Source organism: Sminthopsis crassicaudata, chromosome 6, assembly GCF_048593235.1.
Source record: "Sminthopsis crassicaudata isolate SCR6 chromosome 6, ASM4859323v1, whole genome shotgun sequence".
NCBI lineage: Eukaryota > Metazoa > Chordata > Mammalia > Dasyuromorphia > Dasyuridae > Sminthopsis > Sminthopsis crassicaudata.
Window position 1 is genome coordinate 91,974,478 of NC_133622.1, and position 26,169 is coordinate 92,000,646.

The window sequence follows — 26,169 nt, forward strand, 5'->3', positions numbered from 1 at the left end:
GTTGTGTGTTATACTAAGACAAAAGTGGTCAAGATCTGCCTATAGGACACATTTGAGTCTGGCTACAAAGACAATTGAGTACTTATTGGCCTCCTTGGAAGTCTGACCAATTGAAATAAATTGGATAGCAGGACCAGAAAAAGTTGAAGCCCATTAGGATAGGATAGCTTCCATTTATGTCAAAGGTATCTGGAGAGAATTCGTAGGAATAGCATTCTATTTTTGCTGCCTTTTTTAGTTTAGAAAAGTTTAGAGTAGGAAGTCATGTCAATTCCTCATTGTTTTCTGGATACAACTTAGACAAAGTGGCTATTGGGAAATTAGAAATATAAATTGTGGACAAATGGAGGGCCAGAAATTAGTATTTTAAGTGTTACGGTCAATGATCTCTCTAGCATGAAGTATGGAAATATTACAGAACTGCAGAATTGGAAAATATCCGAGATACCATTAAGTCTAACTGATACCTGAATAGAAATTCCCTTAACAAGATAAGAGCATAGATTGAAAACAGGAAAGGATGTAGAGGTCATTTAGAGTTCTTCTAAGGACAGCTTGGTATAATGAATACAATATTGGAATTAAATAAATAATTAAGTTTGAATTCTATATCAGATGCTTGTTAGCTATGTTATCTAGGGGAATAATGATAATGGTGATAGTAACAATAATAGTAATAGCAGTAATCATAATAATAGCAATAAAAAACAACTTGTGACTGTCAGATGATCTCTTAATCTCTCTGGGGTTCAGTCTTCTCATTTGTAAAATGATGGGTTTGTTTTGGTGATTTCTAAGGTTCCTTCCAGTTTTCATTTTATCTTTTTATGATCTCATCATCTAATTTAACTTCCTTATTATGCAGGTGAGAAGACTACAATCTAGTCTCTTACTGACTTGCCCCAAATGGAACAACAACAACAACAAAAAAAAAGTGGCAGAACTAAGATTTGAATTCAGGTCCCCTGTAATCACAGTCTGTGTCTTTTGCCCAATACCAAATAATTGCAACAAATAGTCATTTTATCTTTGCCTGAAAACATCTAGTAAGTGTGGGGAACTAATGTTTTCTAAGGGAGCCAATTCTTTTGAATAGTTCTTATCTTATACAAAAGATGATAGCATCACAGATCTAACTAGGGATTTTAGGAGTCTCTAGTCCAATTTTTTATTATTATTATTTACAAATTAGAAATCTGAGAAGCTAAGTGATTTCCCTAATATTATACAATCAGAAGATGATGAAGCTCAGTATTTATTCAAATGAAGATCTTCTGATCCCATATTCAGTCCTTTTGACTTTCCTCAATATCAAGCCTACCTCTTTACAACTTCTATTCATTGTTCCTACTTCTATCCTGTCAGAGCAATCAGCATGTTTTATTCATCAACCCAGGAAAAGAAGTCCTTAGAAAGGTCTCTTATTCCATCCATCATTATAGTTTCCTAGAAGGATTCTAAAAAAAATCTATGAAAACCACCATGCAAAATCCTGAATCATGCAAGATATCCACCAAAACTATTCTTTTTTCTCTGCTCACCACAGATAACTCAATTATTTGGAAAAGAACTGAAGAAATAATTTAAGAGCTACATTGATCTTCTGTTGTCTTTCACATTCTAAGTGACATAGATAGAGCATTTTGAAGGAAGAAGAAGAGAATATTCTTCCTATAAAATGACTTCTATTCTCTTCCTTTAGAGGGGAAAGAGAGTATCAGTATAGCCATCAATAATAGACTATTCCTATTTTGCAACAAAGGAAAGGAGAAAAGTCTCATCAACAAGCCCTCCAGTTAGTACCAGTGCCAGTATAAATGAATCCATTTTCACCCTTCTAAAAGGGCTTAGCAGGCTTAAAATTTGTTAGGAATGCCTAAGTTTGGCTCCTGCCAGTTTAGGTAAACACACATATACTCACATATAGACAAATATACATAAATAAACCCACACTGAAGAGTAGTTTTTAGCCAAAAGGGTGGAGAGGATTGATAAAAAGTTGATTGATAAAATTTTTAAAAGCAATTCAATATGCTTAAAGTCTAACTATATTCAATAATGTTAGTTTTCATTATGAAGCTGATCATCTAGAATTGGACAAATGATCTTATGCCTATTTCTGCATAAGAATTGAACATTAATACATTTGTGAATAGTTTTGAAGAGAAGTGATTAATGTTTTTATTAGAGATTATTTTGAGATAGGCAGTTTGAAGAGTAAGGGCCCATTAAAGGTAGCTCAGAGAAGAAAATTGTTCAAAATGAATCAAGACTTTTACTGTATTTCTATGAGAGGTATATAGTTAGATCTTCAAAAATAGACAATTTAGCATTGATAAACTCCTAGTAATATATGCCCTGAAAGGAAAAGCTGGTATTTTTTTACACATTATATTTTGAAGTGAATATCTCTTATAACCAAAAAACTACCATTAGCAATAGGGTTTAGATAATGCTAAATTCAAGCAGACAAGGTGGAATACTAAAATGAAAAGGATGCATAAACTTTTCCTTTTCATCTTGGACTTTTACATTTGGGAATTCAAACAATGCTTAATATGTGCATAGCATTTGAGGAAAGAAGAGTGAGCCATACCCAGTGCAAGTAACACAAATTGAGACAAATGCAACAAAGGAAATAAATTCAGGAAGGCTACAAATGAGTATGGAAGATCAAGGTAGGAAAGCTTAAAAACACCTCCAAGTCCAACAACTGGAAATTTCCATTTTACCTGATGGTCCTCCTTTGCTAAGTGCTAAGTTATGTTATTTCTACCATGCTGAAAGACTAAAGCACTGTACTAATCTTTGATGAGATGATCATGAAACTTATACTGTAGTACAGGATTTAAAGGTCAGTTTTGGAATAAGAAAAAATTGGAAATTTAGACTTTTATGGGAAAACCATTGAAAATCATGATGAAATATCTATATGACCATGGCAAAATAGTTTTAGCTCAAGAGGAAGGATATATGAGTGGCATTGAACCAATACTATCATGTTCCCTGCCACTAAAAGAGCCAGGGACACTGGAGAGAATATATCTGATTAAATATTTCAGTCAAGTCAAATTTTGCTCTTCCCTCTGATAAATAGTAAATAAGGGATTTGTCTTCATTTCTAAATTCTCCAGATAGGACATTTTAACTGAAAGTCAAAGGTGATACTCCATAAAAGAAAGATCAGATCAGAAATCTATTTTGGTGTCTATTTGGTAACTTACAAGTAGTGCACAATGAATTAGTTATCTTTCTTTTTATGTGCATTTGCACATATGGATGTGGATATAATGCATATACATATATCAGAAATATGTTTTTTCATTAATGAGTTAAAACATATGCTGACAAAATACTACTATTTGCATAGGAGTTGGAGCAAAAAAATCAGGTAACCCAATAGTATTGGTGTGTATACACACATGCATATGTATATATCACATATTATATAATTAAATGTTGTACATATGCATATGTATATATATATATCACATACTTTATAATTATATGTTTATTTATTTATAGTTATATGGAATATTAATATATGTATTACATAGGCATACACATGTATGTATGTATATATACACTCAAATAATTTATTATATAGATGTTATACATATAGATAGATAGATATAGATATAGATATATACACACAGATGCATACACGTATCATTTACCTTTATATATCTCTATCTTATCTCTATTTACTTTAATAATAAGAAGATGAAGGACAAGGAATATACTACTGCCTTTAGTTGAGTAAGAAATATTTCTAAAAAATGGAAAGTAAAGTAAAGATCTTTATTAAATAAGTATTTAAGTCTTTACTATTTATCAGATACTGCCCTAAGTACTGGGCACACAAAGGCACGACATAGTTTATCCTCAAGGAGCTTATATTTTACTGAAATGCAAAACACAAATGTTCAGTCAATATAAATATGTGCAAAAGTCAATATAAAATATATTCCAGCTTGAAAAAAATTCTTTTACTTTGAAAATTATTGAATAGTACTTAACTTTGATAACAACAATGTATAAGGACCGGAAGACAAATCTCAATGAGCACATAGACACACATATACACAGGTATGCCTTAAGCAAATACCAAAAGCTCTCAGAAATTTCATTACATTTTGGTTTGAGAAATTACTACTTTCAGATCTGATCAGATGATAGTGAGTCTCCACCTGTTTTTGTCTGGCCAGGAGTCAAGTGTTTTTTTTTTTCTTTAATTTGAATGCAATATAACTTTATAAAAATGTAAAAAATTCAGGGACTACAAAATGACATAGCAGGCTTGATTCCTATCATCGTTTTTTGAACTCTGTATTAGATGACATGCACCAATGAGAATTATCTAAGATCAAGACTTATCTAAGACCTGATATGCTTCATTGGCAAAGGGGTAGGGAGGAAATAGAAATCTAAATTTTGGAATTCATTTATCCTGTCTAATTTTGAATACTCAGTGTATTTATAAGAAAATAGATATTCTTAGTGGAAAGAAAATTCTAATTTTTGAATGACTCATAGCAAACACCAGTAATATTTTAGCTGCTGCTTATAAGGTTATTTTATGTTTGTTACATATTTTATTTGATGGTTTCAGTTTTTTATTCTCAATCTCTGAATCAAATTGCAAGATTTATTATCCCTTATATAAAGCTTCTCACCTAAAATCTTTAGTTACATCCAATTAGCTATTCATTTGTTCCCACAGTACTCTTGGTAGGTTAGTGGAATTTGTTAGGTTCCATGAATCGGATACAGAGAAAAATGTACTTTCTCAGAGTCACACAATGAGTCAGTACAGACCCAAGAATAGACTAGAGAGTTCGTATTTGCCATGTCTGAAGTGGACTATGGCCTGTGTACTGACAATTCCCAAGACCCCATCATTTCCCTGGCTACTTTCAAACTTGAGAATACTATGGCAATGAGACTCATTAAAAAAAAATACTGAGAAAAAGTTGTTGAAAAACCTCCCCTATTCAAATCTATAAAAAAAATAGAACAAATGCCCTTCTTTTTAAAGGAAGTAGCCATTGGGGTCAGGATAATTAGCCAAATGATCTTAAAATACTATTATATTAATGAACCAAAAGAAAAAAATTATATATACATATTTAAAAAATCATTATAGTGATAACAATATTAGTATTTTAAGGGTGTGAACAACATTTCTTATATGATCCTATTTGAATCAACAACTGTGTGAAAAATTGATATTATTCAGATTTTACAGATGAAGAAACTGATATTATATCCAAGTTTATATAGCTCATGACAAGAAGACAGGTCTTCTTGATTTCAAGTCCAGCACCCTATTCCTAATAATTATAATCACAGGAACACAAAAACTAGAAGGGACCTCATGGGCCAAATAATGATACCTCTTAGTTTTACAGATGAGGGATTGATGACCAGGGAGGATAAGCAGCTTGTTTGAGGGTCATAGACATTTTGGGAATAAAAGGCAGTATTTTGAATGCAGTTTCTCTGTGATCATTTCTCTGTGTGGCTATTCACAAAATGGTGAGCAGAACACTTTGTATTATGTCATTTAAATACCACAACATTTTTGGGAGATATATTTAATAGCTATATTTCTCTTTATTTTGGCAGATGAGAAAACTAAGAATCTGATTAAGTGAATTATCCATGGCTAGATAGCTAGTTAGTGGAATTTAAGCACAGACCTTCTTGATTGAGAAAAGTACCTTGGTGTGTCTTTGGACATATCTATCTATATCTATCTATCCAGCTCTCTATTTATCTCTGTCTGTCTGCTCTGTGTATCTCTGTTTAGAGACAATGACAGAGAGTGAATCAAGAGAGCATGAAAATGAAAGGAGAGAATGAAGCAGGGGGGAGGGAGGGAAAAGGAGGAAAGAGACAGACAGACAGACACATAGATACACAGATAGACAGAGAAGGAGGGAGGGAGGGAAGGAGAAAGAGAGAGAAAGTATAGAATAGTAAATATAAGGCCAGACATATTGAATAGTTAACATTGTAGAGGACTTGAAGATAGGACTACATATTTTTCTTTCTGGAATTGTTTGTGAGATCAGATTAATTTATGAAACAGAGTACTAACTTTCCTATACAATAAGATTAGGAACTTACAGAGAATATACACAGTTAATCTAAAATAGAAAACAAACAAATGTCATTAATATTGGAATGGTTCTGAAAAAAATCTCAATGATCCCCAGGTTAGAAATGTATAGATTAAACTTCAAAAGTTAAAGATAGCCAAAAAAGAATTAGCTACCAACATAAATTAGGAAAAATATTACATTTTGATAATTAGTTTAAATATCAAGCTTGATTAATAGGTATACCTATAAAATTTGTATTGCCCCCCGATACCTATCGGTGACAGGTCCCTATTCCCCAAATTTAAACTCTAATATTCTACAGCCATCTTCCAATAACAAATCCATTAGATGCCACAGTGAATAAAGCACCTGGTCTGGAGTTAGGAAAACATGAATTCAAATCCAACCCCAGATACTTACAAGTCATGTGATCCTGGGCAAGTCACTTAAACCTGTTTGCCCTTGTTTCTGCATCTGTAAAATGACCTACAGGAGGAAATGGCAAACTACTCCAGTGTCTCTGCCAAGAAAATCCCCCAAATGAGGTTTTGAAGAATCAGACATGACTTAAAGAACTGAATAACAACTGAATAATGATGCAAAGTCAATAAAAAATATTCTGTCTCATCTTTATGTTGAAAAATTGTGGCTATCATTAAACTTTAGCTTAAGATTCAGGAAATTAGACTTAACAATTAATTTGATGATTAAAATATTGAAATAGCATAGTGGTTAGAAAATAGACTTTTAAGTTAGGAATATCTAGGTTCAAATCTTATTTCTGACCATGGGCAAATTATATAAACTTTCAGCACTCTGGGTATCTCTCTAAGATGCATAAGTTATAGGTGTGTTACCAATATACATTGATGGAAATAATTTGTATACAGATTCCATACTAATAAATCACAGATCTAGCCCAATATAAAAAATGAATAAAACATGATTTAAGAGGGAGATATTTTATGAATTTTATAAGAAATATTTTGGGCCACACAAATTAAAACTCTTTATTACTATTTTAGCATCAGGTATATATGGCACAAAAAGACAGAAAGTCTTGACCATGAACCAAAATGCTCTGTTCATTTGGCAGGAATCATATAGGTTCTTACTTCCACTTCTTCCTAAATTAAGGAAACAGTGAGATTTGTTATTGGTTTTGTTCAAATCATAAAGATGCCTGTGGCTGTGTAAGCCCAATTGAAGAGAAAATTGCTTCTTCCCTATTTTTTTCCAGATGAGTTCCCAAAGCACTAAACTTGCAGAATCCATAGGCATTTTCAGTGGTGAAGAAAGGATGTTTTGTCTTTATATATATAGTCTCTCAGCTACAGAGGCTATTTAATTTACTTGTGAGCCTCTATTTCTTTGCAAGGGCCCTTGGGATATTGCTCTTATGTGTTTGACTTTGTCTGTGATGCACCTCAGAAACAAGGAGAAAGTGAACTAATAGACGCTCCGTGAAAAATGTTGTAGCAGCCCCAATGAATTCACCAAGACTGTCAGCCTTCCTTGTTAACTGTTCCTCATTAATCTGCCAAAGGCATAGCATAACAGCTGAAGAGAGACATGCCATACTTTTAATTGATTGCTGAATAATTAATACTAATTGACATGCTAAATCCATGACTGAGTAACAAGTTATGACTAATGCCAATCATTTTAGAGAATACACTTTCTTTGTTTTTGCTGCTCTCCTCTCCTTCAGGGTCCTTTAGCTCTTCAGGGTAGGCAATTCCATCTTAGAAGACTTACCTCTTAACAAAATCTTGAAATATGGTGTTTCTTCAGTATCTGTCCACATGGCAATCATTTTAACAAAAGAATGAGTTTGAGGTCTTTTAGTGATCAGTCCAGCTCAAATGATCCTTCATGGAACTTTCCCTGATTCCATTCTTGTAGTTGATGATAAGCTCATCAGGGCAGAGATGTTATTTATTATTATTATTCTTTCTAGAACAATTCTTAATCTGAAATTTATGAATTTATTTTTATACTTACATTTTAACATCATTTATTTCCTTAGTTATCCTTTATTTATCCAATGTCATTCTTTTAACAATATTATTCTGAGAATTTGTTTATGTACTAGATTTTCAAATGATCCATAGCATAAAACAGCTGAGAACTCCTGCCTTATAGACTAGGACGTGGTTTTAAACTTTTTTGTGGGGAAGGGAGTAATCTGGATTCATAATTTCATTATTTAGGGGGCTCCCAGTGGGGAAACTCTTAAAACAGATAAATGATTACTTTGCAATTTATTTTCTAAAGAAACTGAGGGCAACGAGATTAAATAATCTGTTTAAGGATATACAATCAATATATGCTACAGGAAGGTCTAAAATTCAGGATTTCTTTATGTTACTCTGTCAGCTATTCTAGGGTACTTCTCAGATACTCAAAATGATTTATGAATACTGGCTGCTTTCTAAGAGAGAGACATTTTTGTATTAACTGTGAATAGGAAGGTTATGGTAGAAGTAAGATGGAAGACCCAAACAGAAATAACTTCAAGCCTAAGTATGTTAAGTAGGATTATAGAATCTCATTTCCTAGAAATCATTTTCCTGTCATTTTTACTTGATGGTCTCACTGCAGCCACTAAAATTTCTTTTGTCTTGATTAGATAAGCAGAGGAGAGATCAGCAGCTGAGGAGATGTTTATAGTTTAAGTCTTGCTCTCAAGACAACATAATATTTCAGTGTTCCTCATTTCCCACTTCCAAAACTCTCCCAAACTTCAATTCTCAAACCACCTAGTCAAACCAAAAAGCCGCATAGGAATATCCAAAGAAAAGGAGCACAGGTGGCTGTTTTCAAGACGTTTCCATCCTTCCAAACTCAGTCATGAGTTTTCTCCTTTGATGCAGTCTAAGTAAATTGGACTATTCATTATGCTCTTTCTCAGGGAATGAAATATTTTCTCCCTCTTTCCTGAATGCTGAAATGTTGCCCTTCAAGTTCCAGCTCCAATGACAGTTACTTTATAACATTTGCTCCAAAACTCCTAGCAAGACATAATTTTTTTGCCATTTCAACTCTCCTAGCACTTTATTAGTTTTTGTCATATGCAATTATAGTCAAATTTGTATTCTTGGTTTTTTATACATAGTTGATATTTAATAAATTCTTGTTGAATGACTTATTGTTTATAGGTCTTATCTCCTCAATAAGATTGCAAAATCCTAGAAGTACCATACTTTTTTTGCATCTTCTTTATAACCGAATGCAGCAGTAACTTCTTAAATATTTGTTCAAAAAGTGAATCTAGTCCTCATCCTGCTCTGGAAACAGCATTCCTGTTGTAGAACTCTAAAGGATAGGAACTATACATGTGGTTTTATTGATAAAAGAAACTATGCAGGAGAAAACTCTTTTTTTTTTTACCAATGCAGATGAGCACTTGTTCTTTAATTTATATTTTTAGAAAGTTAGTTTAGAGCATTAAGATATTAAGTGATCTGCCTAGGGTCATATAATCAGAAATGTTCCATATTAATTCAGGTCATTCTGATTTTGAGCTCTCTATTTGTTCTGCCATATGCCCTCATCATACTCTAAATCAATGGCAAATAGAACATAGGACATCTAACTTGACTCAAAATTAAAAGTTTAGACATGGTCTTGGTTTTTATTTAATACTTTAGAGGAAAAAGAAAAATTAAAATATAGATTTTTTTTTGCCCTACAGAAATGGGTCTAACTCTCAAAAAACTGGTAGGATGTTTTCAGATCTCCCTGAAAAGTAGGTTAATATCTTACATCATCATTGGTCACTTTGAGCACCAGTTGTACCTACAAATGGAGGAGTATGGCATCACAATCACTGGCTTGATGGAAATATGAAGGAATGCATGTGGTTCCTTAAAGAACTCAATTTAAGAGAGAGAGAGAGAGAGAGAGAGAGAGAGAGAGAGAGAGAGAGAGAGAGAGAGAGAGCGCTAAACATTCAGAGAATATATCATATTTAGTGCAGGTTGCTGAAAATAAATTCTAATATCTTTATTAGGTGCTTATCATTGGCACTGTTGTAGGTGATGAGTATGTAAAAACAAAAAAAGGAATACAGACCTTGACATCAAGGAGCAAATATTCCATCATGGAGATAGAACAGGTGAAGACAACATAAACATTTAATTCCATGTTTCTCCTCTCCTCCCTCTCTTCCTCCCTCCCACCATAAAAAAATGGAGTTATTGACACAGCTAGATGAGTCAGACAAGACTTATTAAAGGAGTTGAAGATTTCTAAGAGGCAGACCTAGGAAGATATTAGAGGCATTGGGAAGAGTTTAATCAAAGGCACAGCATGTCATATTTGGGGAATAGTAGGCAGGTCTGTTTGGTTAGATTCAAACCATTAGTACACAGAATAAATGAGGGTGTAAAGTGAATTAGCCTGGAAAGATAGTTGGGGCTAAATAAAATGTCAAAAAGAGAAGTGACAATGAGGACTCACTACAGCTTTCTGAGCAAAGGTATCACAGGATCAAATAATCAAGTAATTAATAAGATTTATTAACTATTACTGTGTAACAGGAACCATGTTATTAGATACAAAAGCACATAGTTTCAAGTAGTTATTATTATGAGACTCATTTGATTCTTGGACTAATTACTCTTTATATTTTTAAAAATGGTAAAAAATGAACCTCCATTAGTCTAAATGATTCTCAAAAAGATTTACGAACTATGTTAAAGAATGTCTAAGTTACTGATCCTAAAGCATTTTCTTTTTCTGAGTCTTCAGTCTGTGCCTTTTTCTTATTTTTTAGAGATATATAAACAATCATGTTAAACATATTTATTTTCATTTCAGTCATGTTGTAAAAAGCTCAGAACAAAAGAAAAAAACAACATTAAAAAAAACCCAACAACAACAAAAGTGGAAACTAAGCTGTGAGATATGCATTCAGACTCCATAGTTCTTTCTTTGGATGTAGATTACATTTTTCATCAAAAGTTCCTTGGAAATGTCTTGGATCATTGCATTGCCAAGAAGAGGTAAATCTATAATTGATCATTTTGCATTGTATATTTGCATTGTGTACAATGTTCTCCTTGTCTGCTCACTTCATTGAACATCAGTTTGTTTTTCTGAAAACCACCTGCTTATCATTTCTTATAGAACAATATACTATCCCATTACATTCAAATACTAGAGCTTGTTCAGCCATTCTCCAGTTGATTGATATTACCTCAATTTCCTATTCTTTTTGACCACAGAAAGAACTAGTATAAATAATTTTATACGGTATATTCTCTCTCTCTTTTTAATGTTTTTTTTTGGGATATAGATATATTGCTAATTCAAAGGGCATGCATAGTTTTGAGCACAGTTACAAATTGCTCTCCAGAGTGGTTGGATCATTTTATAACCACCAAAAATGCATGTTTGACATGATAGTCCAATGCATTGTTTCAATTTTCTTCACATCTTCTCCAATATTTATCATTTTCTTTTTCTGTAACTTTAGCCAATCTGAGAAGTGTGAATTGGTACTTTAGAGTTGTTTTAATTTGCCTTTCTCTAATTAAAAATGATTTAGAGCCATTTTTATATGACTATAGGTGACTTTAATTTCTGAAGCACTTTTTATAGAAACAGTCTATGGGCATCTCATACATCTATTTTTACATCAATGTAGAGTCAAAGCATGTGATTTTTATGTTACCATAAATACCTGAGGTGTATCCCAGTAGACTAGGATTCCAGTTCTATATGTGTGACCTTGGAAAAATAATTTTGTCTTCTGAATCTTCAGTTACTTCAACTACAAAGTTGAAGGGCTTAAAATAAATTCCAGTTCTAATCACCTTTGAATCTTTTTTTTTTTTTTTGAGTGTAAAAAGCCCTAACTGAACAAGATTATCCTAGGTTAACTATGACTTCATTTAATGTAGGGGTCTAATTCAGAGTTAATTAAATGATCCAGGATTAGAATTGCCAGGGTTGATCATGAAACAAAATATGTAGAGTATATAAATTTCATCACAAGATGAAGTTTTTGGTGTGCTTGTGCACAAGCCTGGTTTTTATCTGCTTTTAGTACCAAAGATCATTCTGGGAGAAAGATAAGTTGCAAGAGCTATGTTAGAGAATACCGAGCATACAAGATAAAAGTTCTATAATCTGGAATAATTTATACATGCCATTTAAAAAAGATGTCTTTTAGTGTAAACATAAACTACTGGAAGGATCTTAAAGAAGAATGCTATACTTTAGGCTTGTTCATATAGTTGATACATTGAGGGTGGGCATGTTTCAGAGGGGAAAATTGTTGATGACAATAGAAAGACAAAAGGAGGAAAGAAAAATAAGAAAAAGTCTATAAGAAAAGTCTAAAGGAAGAAACATTTTATTTGAAACTGAGAAAAGTAGGTTAGGATAAAAATTATGACTCATAACAGTGAAGCATAAAATGAGTAGTTGAAGAATTCTCTATTTCTATCCTAATAGCAACAATAGTAATAGTAATAATAATACTTGCTACTTATACAGGGTTGTAATTATCTTGTTTGATCTTTATAAGAGCTTTGTATGGGAGGTACTACATCTATTTAATGGATTAGGAAGATGACTGGACTAGTGAAATTAATAATTGAAAAAGACAAGATTTAAACAATGGTATTTATGCCTCAATTTTTCTCTCATTTTCTCTATATTATATTGCCTCTGCCAAAAAAAAAAAATGAAAGGAATGTAGGAATATAGTATCATAAAGGCATGCATTTTTTCTAAGAAGGGGATTTTTATATATTTTATTTGTTTTTAATAAATGTTTTCTCTAAGATAGGACTTCTAAACCTGGGGTCCATTTTTATATTTGGGGGGTCCATAAATTTTTGTGGGAAAACACATCTCTTTATTTCAAAATAATTGGTTCATTTGAAATTCCATGAATTCTATTTTATGCATTTCAAAAGATTATTCTGTAAAGGGATCCATGACACAAAACCTATTAAGAACCTCTCTTCTAATCTACATATAAGTCTGACTCTAAGACTAAATTGTAAGGAACCATAGTAAGTAAAGAATCTTAAGTGTCTTGGCTATGCCTTTTATGAAACTTTCTTTTTTTTTTTTGTTGTTGTTGTTGTTGAGAACATGAGCATGTGCTTGCAGTTATCTGATGGAATGCTAGGAAAGCACAAAGAAGTTGGGAGGTCACTCTTTTGGTGCAATGATTAGTGAATATCCTTTATTGCAGGTCTGTCCTTTACTGCAGTTCCTTGAGTAAACATAATCCTTCTAAAAAATGAACAAATATTATCCTTGGTGGGCTTCTTGTGTTGGAGCATCCTATACCTAGGAGGCTACTTCACCTTAAGAGTCATATATCAAATAAGAATAATTAGAATAGTGACTTCTTTGTTCTCAGTCTATAAAAACCAAATAGTGGAAAGGGACTTTGAAAATTCAGCTAGGAAGTACTGTACAGTTCCCTTAGCAATGTTTTGTATTCAAGACTCTGACTAGTTGTCACCATGGATTCTCCCAGCTAAGGAATTCAGATGTTGGTACTTCCCTATACTGGTGATGATGTATGTTTATGCGGTTTGTTATAGTATATTTATTGTTACGGCAGCCATTATGTTTGTTAGTTGGGTATTAATTTTATGCTTTGAGTTTTTTCTTCCCTTATATCTTATTTAAATCAAGGTTATGAGCAGTAATAAACTTGTACCCACCCCTTTAAAAAAAAAAAAAGAACCTGTGGTCTAGGATAATTGATATATTGCTCAGAACAAGATAATAGATAATTTTTTTGATTCCTTCTCATCCTAAATTATAGAAAACTTTTATGACATATTTTTCTTGATAATTTTTATACTTATATAAAATTATTTCCCCTCAAGAGAGCAAAAGGGCCCTAATGTGATATAATACATATATCCCTCTCAAATACATTGAAAAACAATCAATTTTCTTTTTTTGGGAGTGAAAAGTATTTGACTTAGTATTTGACTCTAATCATTATTATGATTTGAAGGCAATTTCAGCAAGGAAAAGTTTCTCATTCCAATTTTCAAACCATACCTGATTCTTTGATAAATACAACTGCAAAGAAAACTGTTCAAAGACTTTCAAATTATTAATATGAAGCAAAACTGTATGCTTGTCAAATATGTTCAACATTGTTATGAATCTTCTGGAAGATACTTTGGTCTTTGCAGGGGAGAATAAAACAGGAACAGATACTGAGATCTACTGATATTCCTTTTGATAGATAATGTGTAAATTTCATCAAGCCGTACTATGCTATATGACCTCTCTCGATGAGATACATTATTACTTAATAGATCAATCAATAAACATTTATTAAATACTGTTCTTGGTACTGTGCTGGAGACCCAATTCAAAAAATGAAACTGCTTCAATTTTTAGGAAGTTTACATTTAAAACAGAAATGATTAACAATGCTTACAAGAAAAAATATATTAAACTGGGTATTATCCAGATTGTACTGGATAGACAATATATCATTAAACACATTGAATATGTACTGCAGATATATAACAAGTTACTTTCCAAATTAAATAGGAGTAAAGAAAGTAATGGATTGTACCTTTTGTAATATTAGGCTTATATTCTGGTGTAAAGACTAATCTTTTCAATAGAAATGCTTTGGTGACATTCTATGGAAATAAACTTTGAAGTATCTTCAGTAATTAATTTTGGTGATGATATAAAAGGCAATAAATATGAAGAGTATAAATAAGTTGCAACATGTTTCTAATTAGGATATTTCATCATAAAGCAAAATAAGGGAACCCATTGAGGAAATTTCATGATCAGAAAGGAATGTAGTTCAAGAAATCTCAAGGGTCTTAAATGGGTTCTTTGTGGAGAATTTCTGAAATAATTTGAACAAGAATCCCAAAAGATGAAAGTATGTATTCCTTGAGATATAAATAAATGGAAAGAATAAAAGATCAATGAAATGAAAGGTCCAATAAAATAATGTTTTAATCGATTATTCCCAATATGCTTAGATCCTCAATTACTATTTAGACTTTCAAATATGTTATTATTCAGTATTCCTTAACTTAGATAAAGATCTTGAAAATTATGCTTAAGGACAATAACATATGGATCACTTATTAAGGAAATATGGAATATAGAAATATGTTTACACCATTTCTGGAAAAAATCCTCAATGGCAATATGACAAGAACAGCAGATCAGTCTTTAACTGAACAAATGGCTGATTCTATATTAAGTAAATTATATAAACATTGAAAAAGGTATAGTTTTGGCAGTAAAAGAAAGTTGAGCTTATGTTATAGAAAAATGATTCAAATATTGAAAGAATCTGTTGCCAAGAATGGATTGTGAACAAAACTTTATTTGCATATTATTTTGCCTTCTGCTAAAAATAAACTGGATAGACTTTGAATGAAGACTACAAAGAATAACTTCAAATGAGAATAGATTCAATTAGACGTATTACACATCAGAGAAACCCAGACCACAAGAGGTGGCTTAGCATATTTGGTCAGTTGTTAAATTTAATAGGAAAATTGATTGTGTTGGGCAGAATGAGGATGCAAACTATTCCTAAAAGAGAAATTAATATTTTCTTTTAAACAAAGTTACTGGAAACAAAGATCTTTGTGAATTGTTACAAGTGATGTTATATACCATTCTCTTTTAAAATGAAACATCTTAATTGTTTTAAGCATTCAGGAAGGAAGGAAGGAAGGAAGGAAGGAAGGAAGGAAGGAAGGAAGGAAGGAAGGAAGGAAGGGGAAGGAAGAAAAGAAAAGGAAAGAAAGATATAAGTTCAAGTTAGAAGGATAAGATGAGTGTGAGGTGCTGAACGGAAAAAGAAATATTTATAGAATCTATCAAAAGGCAATTCTTACATTAAAACAAATACTTAATCACCAACTCACTAACCCAAGGTTTTTTTTTTTTTTTTTACTTTTGCTATTAACTGCCTAATACTAGTCACTATTTCACGGTTTGAATACTGTATTTTTGGTGTTATGTGGGGACACCCAAAGGTCTTTGCTCTGGCACTATCAGGAATATTTATGACAAGTGATTTTATTATAGTTTAATTTTGTGGCAGTGATGGTTATGTGTCATTAACATTAGGCTGACTCAAAACATTAAACTGACCAGCTAGTCCTGGCTTCTCCAATTTTAGTTCCCTGATAAACGACGGTTAGATTTTGTGCTATACATATGTATTCCATTGTCTCCTTTTTTTTTACTCCATAGGTTTAAAAAATAGCTATAGTTTTGAAAAAATTGATAAAAACTTACAGCTTTAAAAACACATTTCAATAACTGTTAGGAATTCTGTCACATATATTAGTATAAGAAAGGTGAGAGTATCAAGTATCAATCATTAGATAGCACAAAGGAAAATGCAATCTAAAATTGAAAAATAACACCAAAAGCTGACAAATTCCTGCTGTAATAGAACCATATTAATCACAAAGTGGAGGGGAAAAAAACCTTTAGAAGTTTTTGGAAACTAGGGAGGTTGTAATTAATTTATCTGAAGTATAGTGCAGATATTTTGATACTGGAAGAACAGCAAGAACAGATTATAAAAAATGACAATTAACTACTTAACCATTTATACAAAGAGGAAAAAAAACCCTTTTGTTTGTCAAGACAACACAAAGAGCAGAGACTTTTACCACTTGTTTTTACAAATAAAATTCATCTCTCCCCTTTTTTTGAAGCTATACTAAAATTCAGTCAGAAGAATTCCAGGACAGCTATAAAATCTGAGCATTTCCAATAGACTATAATACATATATTTGGAGGATTAAAAAAAAAATTCAATGGGTCTTGAAGTTTTGTTTCCATTAATTTTATCATGGACTTTTATAAATATGTTGATCTACAAACTAGGGAGAGAATTTTTAACCTCATAAGGGTTAGAGGACATTAAAAAATAAATATGTTATTTTTTACATAAAATTAAAGAAAATATTTTATACAAATGAAATAAATGAAAAAAAGATAAAAGAAAATACAATGTGGGAAATATATGTATTAAATTTCAATCATAAAAGCCTGATATGGAGAATACATTAGAAACTGACATAAATTTATACCAACACTCATTTTGCATTGATATGTGATTGAATAATGTGACATTTTCAAAACATTTTTCAACATTTTCAGAATAATTACAAAATATGATTAATTCCAATGCATTAATATTTTGAAAAAATAAAACAACTTCAAGGTTTTTCTTCATATCCCATAAAATAATAGCTAGGATAATAATAATAATAGCAAATAAGAATATATTCACAACAACCATGGGCAACAGCTGCTGTTATTATTTCCATTTTATGGATGATGAAATTGAGACTGACAGAGATAAGCAACTTTCTCAGGGCCATACAGTTAGTATTAGGGCTGGATTTCAATTCAAGTCCTCTTGACTCTAAAGCCACATCTCTTTCCCCCGTACCTACCTCTGATTTATCTTTGAATGTTGAATATGATAGTAAATGAGAACAATGTTGGAGGGGTATGCTAATACAGATACATTACTACTACCACCTGTTGGTGGAATTGAATTGACCTTATTCTGGACATCAATTTGTAATTATGCAAGAAGTGATTCAGGTATTTATTTGTATTCTTGTCCTAATGATTCATTGATTACAGCATGTGTGTGTGTGTGTGTGTGTGTGTGTGTGTGTGTGTGTGTGTGTGTGTGCATGTTCCAAGAAAAGTCAGAAGCAAAAAATACAGATTGAATGTATTGTCAAAGAAATATCTACAACAGCACTCCATGCTAGCAAAGAGCTGGAAAATAAAGTTCGAGTTTGGAAACTTATTTGAGAATGACTGAAAACTTATATTGAATTCCCTCATGCTTTTTTCCAGTATATTCAATTGCATTTATATCAATCAAATATAATGGTTTTCAAGAAGTACAAGAAAAAATGATAGTTCAACTGATGCTGAGTGAAATGAATAGAACCAGAAGATCTCTGTACACTTCAATGTTGTATGAAGATGTATTCTGATGGAAGTGGATATCTTCAACATGAAGAAGATCCAACTCACTTCCAGTTGATCAATGATGGACAGAAATAACTACACCCAGAGAAGGAACACTGGGAAGTGAATGTAAATTGTTAGCACTACTGTGTATCTACCCTGGTTACTTATACCTTCGGAATCTAATACTTAATGTGCAACAAGAAAATGGTATTTACACACATATATTGTATCTAGGTTATATTGTAACATATGTAAAATGTATGGCATTGCCTGTCATCAAGGGGAGGGAGTAGAGGGAGGGAGGGATAATTTGGAAAAATGAATACAAGGGATAATATTATAAAAAAATTACTCATGCATATATACTGTGGAAAAAAATTCTAAATAAAACAAAAAGAAAAAAAAAGAAAAAAATGATAATTGAATATCATCCCTCTATCTCTCACCCAAGCTATATGCTAGACATGTAACTCTGGTGAAAAATAATAGCAGTAATCTATTGCTCATTCAATGGATTTTTTCATGTTTACAATCATCACTATCATCAAACATTATCTCCAATATCTTGTTATATCCCTGTCTTGCTGTTTTTGTTTACAAAAATTAAATAAAACTCCTTTAGCTAAGAAATAATGACAGTGAAACCATGAGTATAGATTCAATATGTAAATGAACTAGTTTTCTTCACAAAGGAGAAAAAAAAAACTAGATAACCTTATGGCCCAAATTTATATTTGTAAATCTGTTCAGTCATCTTGGCAAAGACCTGCTCTTTATCCTACAGAAAACAAGTCAACACATTGTGAATGTCTCAGTATGTCAACATCATTTTTTGGGGGGAGAGTTAAATATATGAGTCAATAAGAGTCCTCATTATCTATGATGGACAATACTACTAGTTACTATTTCAGCCTTCTGGAAGTTCTTTATTCTTTTGTTGAGTTTTGGGCAGGAGCACAAAAGATTATTTTTTGCAATGTCTTAAGACAAACAGAAAGTTCTAAGTAGCAATTGCAACCATGTAGCTACTGAAGGTTATTTTCAGAATTCATCTTTTAAGCAAGAATAGTCATAGTACACAAGGTAGACAAAGTTTTGGTTATAAAGAAAAGTAAATATCTAAAGAAAGAAAAGTTATATACTATACTCATTAGGATTCTATATTAAATTACTGAATTTGAAATACATATATCTTCTTCTGGGATATAATCATTCTCTGTGATTTATTTTTCTGACATTATAAATTTGAATGGAATTTTATTTTATTTTAATATAGGAATGGTTTTAAATTTTGAAATTTAATATATTTTATAATTTTTATTACATTTGAGCTAGTTTATGACAATTTGTTTAAAGAACATTTTTCCTTTACAATTTATACACAAAGCATTAACTCTGGTACAATTTTGGAAATTTTCAATTTCTGCATTTCAGGTCATTATGTTGTTTTTAGCCAAAGAATGCTTCGAGATTCCCAGAGAACAACAGATACAATATAATCTTTTAAATAAAGTATAAAGATTAATTCATATGAAGTTGGGGTGTATAATATTTAATACTTCTTCAAAAAACATATCAAATCTAAATCTTAGCTTCCTCATTTATATTATAACATAGAAACCACAAACAACTTAAAATATATGCCTTAATTGGTAATATTAAGATGTAATGCTAATTTCTTATCAGTTCAAAGAGTAGCATTCAAATCCTATACACATTATAATAGATAAGTAAACAAAACTTTAACAGAAATAAAAACTAAAATGAATTACTAGTTACTTAAATTAATCCATTAAAAAGGGGGCCATGAATTGATTTGAATCAATAAGCAATGCCACTAATTTTCATATCAAGACTTTTGGTATTTTTCTGGCATATTAAACATTAGATTATAAAATTATATACATAAAAGACCAGTTTTTATTGTATTTGTAATAATTCTTTAAAATAGCTTGAATAAACATTCATTTATTATGATTTAACTGTACCAGTCATTAAAAATTTAATGTATATGCAGAGTACACATACATCTTTAATAGACAGCTTCTTATTTAAATGACTCCAAATTTGGAGTTGAAACATTTTATAATGTCAAATAGCTTACCATGGTTGTCTCTGCAATGGATCCGAAGCTATTTATGAATATGTTGCATGTGACATTAACTGGAGGGCCTGAAAAAAAAAAAAAAAAAAAAGTAAAAACCAATGGTGGGCAAAAGTTTGTAGAGGAAAAAACTCTGGACTTAATAATAGAAAGGAACCAGTGTAGTGAATACAGTGCCAAGCCTAGAGTAGAGAACATCTTAGTTCAAATATGGCATCAAACACATATTAGCTGTGTCACCCTGGACAAGTCACTTAATACTATCAGTTCCTCCCTTATTTGTAATATGAGCTGGGGATAAAAAAGAAAAATCACTCTAAAATTTTTGCCAAGAAAACCTCAAATGTGGTCTCAAAGAGTTTATGACTAAATGATAACAACACAATCAGAAGACCTGGGGTCAAATTGATACTTGATTGAGGAACTTTGAATTACATACTCTTATGACCTTCCTGAAGCATGGTTTCCTTATCTTTACAATGGGAACCATAATATTGGTAGCTTTCTTTCAAAAGTAGTAGTTGTGAAGAAAGCACTTCATAAATATGTAAAACCCTCTGTGAACTTCAGAGGTTTTGCTATTTCTCTGGTATATGGAGTTCCCTTACTTATCTAAATCACAACTCTCATTCATATGTTAATTAGTTAAATATTTATTAATATTAATCACAATGTACTAATATAAGTATTTGAAATGAACATTTTCAAAGTAAATTTTATTTTTTTCAGTGAATAAGTAGTTTTTTTCCTCGTTTTCCCTCCCCAAAGAAAAGGAAAACAAAACTTTTCTAAAGAAGATGTATAATAAAGTAACAAATTCCCATATTATTCATGTTCAAAAAATGTATTTCTCATTCTACAATGTTATTAGTACTCCTCCTTTCCAAACTACCTTATCTATTATATATATATATGTATATATATATATATATATATATATATATATATATATATATATATATGTATATATATATATGTGTGTGTGTGTGTGTATATACACACATATATATGTGTATATATATGTATATATATATGAATATACACTATCTAAATACATATTTTTCAATTTTATATTTATACTGCATTTGCATATTTTTTGTTTACTTGTCTCTCCATTACAATGCAACCTTTTTGATGGGTTTGGAATTGTTTCATTTTTTGTTTTCTATGTCTAGGACATAGCATATTTCCAGGTACACTTGTTTAACTGCTCTTCCATGAATCTATTTTAACTCAAAATAGATATAAAGTGGTAAAGAATAATTCTGGGAAAATTATAGGTTACTAAAACATTGCATTCATGATTTAGGGGTTCAGTATGGTCACAATTAGTCACAGATAGAAAAATGAGATCAGAGTTGAAGAAGTTGGTTATAGTATCTAGTATGTAATACAAAGGCAGCTTCTATCCTGGTGTGTCAAATTTGGATTAACCAGGAGCCACAAAAAGGCTCCTCTTTTGTAGCTAAATATTTAGCATCTTCACTGAGCTGCATCTCCTTATCAATAATTGCATTTCCAAATGAAATGATCTGATTTATTGAAAGCAATCAAATTGTTGCATTTAAAATAGTCCATGTGAAAAATCCCAATATAGTATGATGCCATTTTCTATCTGTGACTAATTGTGACCAATGTTGATAAGGGAATCTTCACTTATTCTGCTCAGAAGCCTCCACCCCACTTCTCTATTATGAACCATTCAATTGCACTCTGTGACACTGCTGTGAATATACTTCCATCCCCCTTTCCAGACACCCTTTTTATATAACTATCTCTCTCTATAGTCTTCCCTCCTTAGAATAAACACCCTTAGATATTTATATTCTATATAAATATAATAAGAGTTTAATAACTATTTCTACCCTCTATTTATCAATTTAATTCTCCTTTGTCTCTTTCCAAGACTGATTTCATTTCAATCTCCCATACACATTCCATGCTCCTGCAAACTGTCTTATTACATGTTCCCAAGAAATGGCATTCTGAGCATTGCAATGATTTTCCCTCATATTTAGAATTCTCTCACTCCTCACCTCTGAATCTTGGAATCCTTAGTTCTTTTTCAGAATCGTCTCAAGTAAGCCTTCAAATAAGATACCTTCCTTAATATCTGCAATTGTCAGGGTTCCCCCTGAAATCATTTTGTATTAATCACACTCCTCCACACACACACAACCTTATTTCCTTATGATCTAAACATTTTTTCCTCAGTAGAATTTAAGACCCTTGAGTATAGGAACATTTTTATTTTTATCACTGTATCCATAGCAAAACAGGCTCACATTGTAGGCTCTTAACAAATGTTTGTTGAATAGATTTGTATACAGATTTAGGAACAACATGGTTTAATCAGGTTGGGAGAATTCAGAATTAACATTTAAGAGTGAAGGCTCTAAAATGATAATCATCATAATGAGAAGACAAAGCTGAAAAATATGTCCTTGGCATAACTGATAAGCATAGAATGGCATGGTGACACAGTTAGGAAAAATTGGAAGGTGTTCTTTTGTGCTATTGGGAAAAAGAAAGAGATTAATATGAAAGTATTAGCTAGGAATAAGGTAGTAAGGCAGCAATAAGAGAAATGGGGATACAGAATGAAAGACCAAAAATGTAAAAAGAAAAGAGAAAGAACAAATTGACATAATTTACTGCATTTATATCTGCAAAGAAAAATTATTATGGCCTGAATGAGAGAATTAGCAAAGAAAACACGATACTGTACAGGTTTTTAAAGAAAGTTCAGATGTGGCAACTCAAGATTCTGAGGTTTGTATAAAGAGCAATACCAATCTGAGGACAAGGAATAGCCTTAGAAAGCAAGTATAGTTTGAGAAACTTAGTGATGGAGAACAGAGGAATGAAGTTGCCTGATCCTAGGATTCAACGTAAGGAATGTCTTTGTAAAGAGACATTTTTTTAGTATCTCTATTGTGTTCACCTTAAGTATGTTTAGAAATGTCAAGATCAGTGGAAAAAAGTTGTGATGTGCCCTGTAAGTGGACATCTTGTGTCAGAGAACAAGGTGTACAGACCAAAAGGAAGCTTAAACACACTGTTTTAAAATAAAGAAATATAAATTCCATATGCAGATTTAGAATAAGCTATAGCTTCAGATGGCAAAAACAAAAAAAGAAGAAAGGCAGTCACACAGAGAAATTAAGGGGGAGAACAGTCACAGGACTTCATGCTCTTTTGTGCAGATAAATATCTTTTCTCTCTTGCAGTTGCTACAAAGCAGGTTGAACTGGTAGAGCTAAAAAGATATAAGAATGAAACATTTTGAAGTAATCACTTCAGGAATAATGCACTGGAGACATGGAGATAGCAGACAGCAGTTACCATGAAGAAAGCTTTGCATTCTTTAGCCAACCAAAAGTCTTGGATTTTTGAATAGGGCTAGGATTTTCAACATTGAATCAAGTAGATGCAAATAAAAGCTAGAGAAAATGGCAAACATTTTTCAATGATTGAACTGAAATGAAGGCATGGTAGCCTAAGGGCTTTTGATGCTATGCTATTTGACAGCATTTTATACATTTGGGACATCAAGGCTAGCACATATAAACTGCATATTTGGTTATTGGTGACCTGAATTCAGGGAAAAAAAAACTGAATTTCAGAAAAACTGAGAACAGGCAGAAGTGCCCAGTTTTATATACACACTTACATGTGCATACATTCATATACTTGTATATATTCAAATAGATATGTAAAACTAATGAGGGGATAGGTATTCCCATATATATGACCTTTATACAACTAATCATTAATTATTGCTATTAGCAAAATATCTAAATATAATATAGTTTCAAACAAGATTTCAGGAAGTACATCCATTAAGATGCAGCCCTCACCTATAGTTACCTAAACCAATACCTACAGTGATCATAAGCAGGAGCCAAGATCTCACCAAGACACAGTTTAAAAGAGACTGAAATTTACCCTGTAGTGCTGGATCCAGGATGAATCAAGTTAACGGATTTTGAGATCCAATAATCTGGAAGAGAAGGCTAAGGCTAGATTAGGATGGTAAATACGTGAATACAGGCAGTTGGCAGTTTTTTTTTTCATGGAAGATTAAGAATCTTTGGAGTACCAAGGCCCAATATTCCCTACTTGATATTCAATTAAATTTGGAACAGGATCAGTGAAATAAGGGGTATCCTTTTCTATTCCTCCAATTATTTGTAGAAGAAATTCATAGGAAATAAAAAAATGGGGCATTCTTCAAACTTTGTTCCCATAGATCCATCCCATGCCAAACCCAAAGTGGTTTAATCTCCACGCATTTTAACCCTTTGGGAGTCAAGCAAATACACGGGTGGACAAATGAATCAAATAAATATATTACCTCATTATTCAAGAGTTTCATCCCATCTAATATGCCTAAATAGAAACTCATCATTTTCCAAAAAACCAAAAACCAAAAACCAAAAACAAAAAAACAAACCAAAACAAACAAAAAACAAAACCTCACAACTGAGGTGACAAGTAACATGTTCCCTTATAAAACACTTCAAATTTAATTGTAAGGAAAGCCTTTATCATCCCTAATACAAATCTTCTGCCTAATAATTTTTCTTCATCTGTGTTTTTTTCTGCTTTTTTAAGTTTAAGCAGAAGCAGAATCCTTTCTTCACCCATAAGATAAGCCCTTCAGGTATTTAAAGGTAGTCATTATATCTCTAATAAATCCTCTTTCTCCCATGCTCCTTCAGATATTTTTTACTTATAATTGTTTGTACTCCTCATTCTGTCCTATGTACCCTGCTCCAGAAACATTTCAGTTTAACAATCTTCTCTTAGAATGTCACACTCAGAAATTAATTCAATGTTTCACATATTGTCTCTCTAATGCTAAAAATGGCAAAATGACAACCTTTCTTATTGTCAACACTATGTAGCTTAATATTGGCTTAGGTTATTTTGGTTGCCACAGTATACTTTTTTACTGACAATTCTTTCTGATTGCCATAGTCTATCAAGCTTGCAGTAGAGTTCTGGCCAAAGAAATCCTGACAACTGTGTTCAATATTTGTCTCAGTTGAACAGACATGTGGTTAGTCATAACTAGATATAATTAATCATATAAGTTAATATTTACTAATTAACATTAATTAATATTAATGGCCTCTGGAGTAATAGCAAGAATAATGGCAAGCATAGATATTTGCAATCAATCCTACAAAAATGATGGCATATGTTACATGATAAGGGTATTTTTTTCTTCGGGAAAACTAAATGTTCCTCTCTTATACCATGTTTTTCCCCTGCTCTTTTCCCCTATTTCCTGCCAATTCTAGGAAAGATGAACATTTTCATGGTTAAATGGAACTAGTTTTAAGAGGTGTGAGATGACTGCAGCAAATACTCACATAATCATGAAATTTATATGACTTCGTGAAAATCTTGTGAGTTATGAAGTAAAATAATTATTGACCCCCTTCTAGAAAAGGTAAAAACATAAGGAGAAACCATAAAGTAGGAGCCAAAATCTGATCCTCTTATTCTGAATTGTGAGAATACTATACACAATGTAGACACTACCAACTTACCTATTTCATGATAGAACCATAGCAATCCATAATTATGAGGGGCACTGTATGCATTTAGTATATGTATCATTTTGGAATACTTAATAACAGAATGTAAATGGGTGAAAGTACTAAAAAATCATGTATATTTTTGAAATGTACTCACTGATCTGCCATTTACCACTTATGTGGTTCTGGGCATGTCACTTCATTTTTCTAAGCCCAATTTTCCTCATCTCTTAAAAGTAGGGATTTGACTAGATTTGAGCTCTAAATTTATGACCCAATGAGCTAGTTCTCTACTTTTGTCTGACAAAACATGGTAGTTACTTATGATGACCATCAGAGGGTGCTGTGTCTATTTTTTTTCCCTTCTAAAGTTAAAAACTCTTGCCTAGTCCACTGCACTAAATTTGCTTTTTCC

At 31.8% G+C, this 26,169-nt stretch overlaps 1 protein-coding gene across 2 annotated transcripts in view; it reads right to left on the reverse strand.

The window, feature by feature from the left end:
* GLRA3 (glycine receptor alpha 3) overlaps nt 1-26,169 on the reverse strand; it is a 235,304-nt gene that overhangs the window by 99,768 nt on the left and 109,367 nt on the right. For both annotated transcript variants that reach the window (XM_074273156.1, XM_074273155.1), the window contains exon 3: nt 20,206-20,273. In XM_074273156.1, coding sequence (XP_074129257.1) covers nt 20,206-20,273 — 68 coding nt within the window. The remainder of the gene's footprint in view (nt 1-20,205; nt 20,274-26,169) is intronic.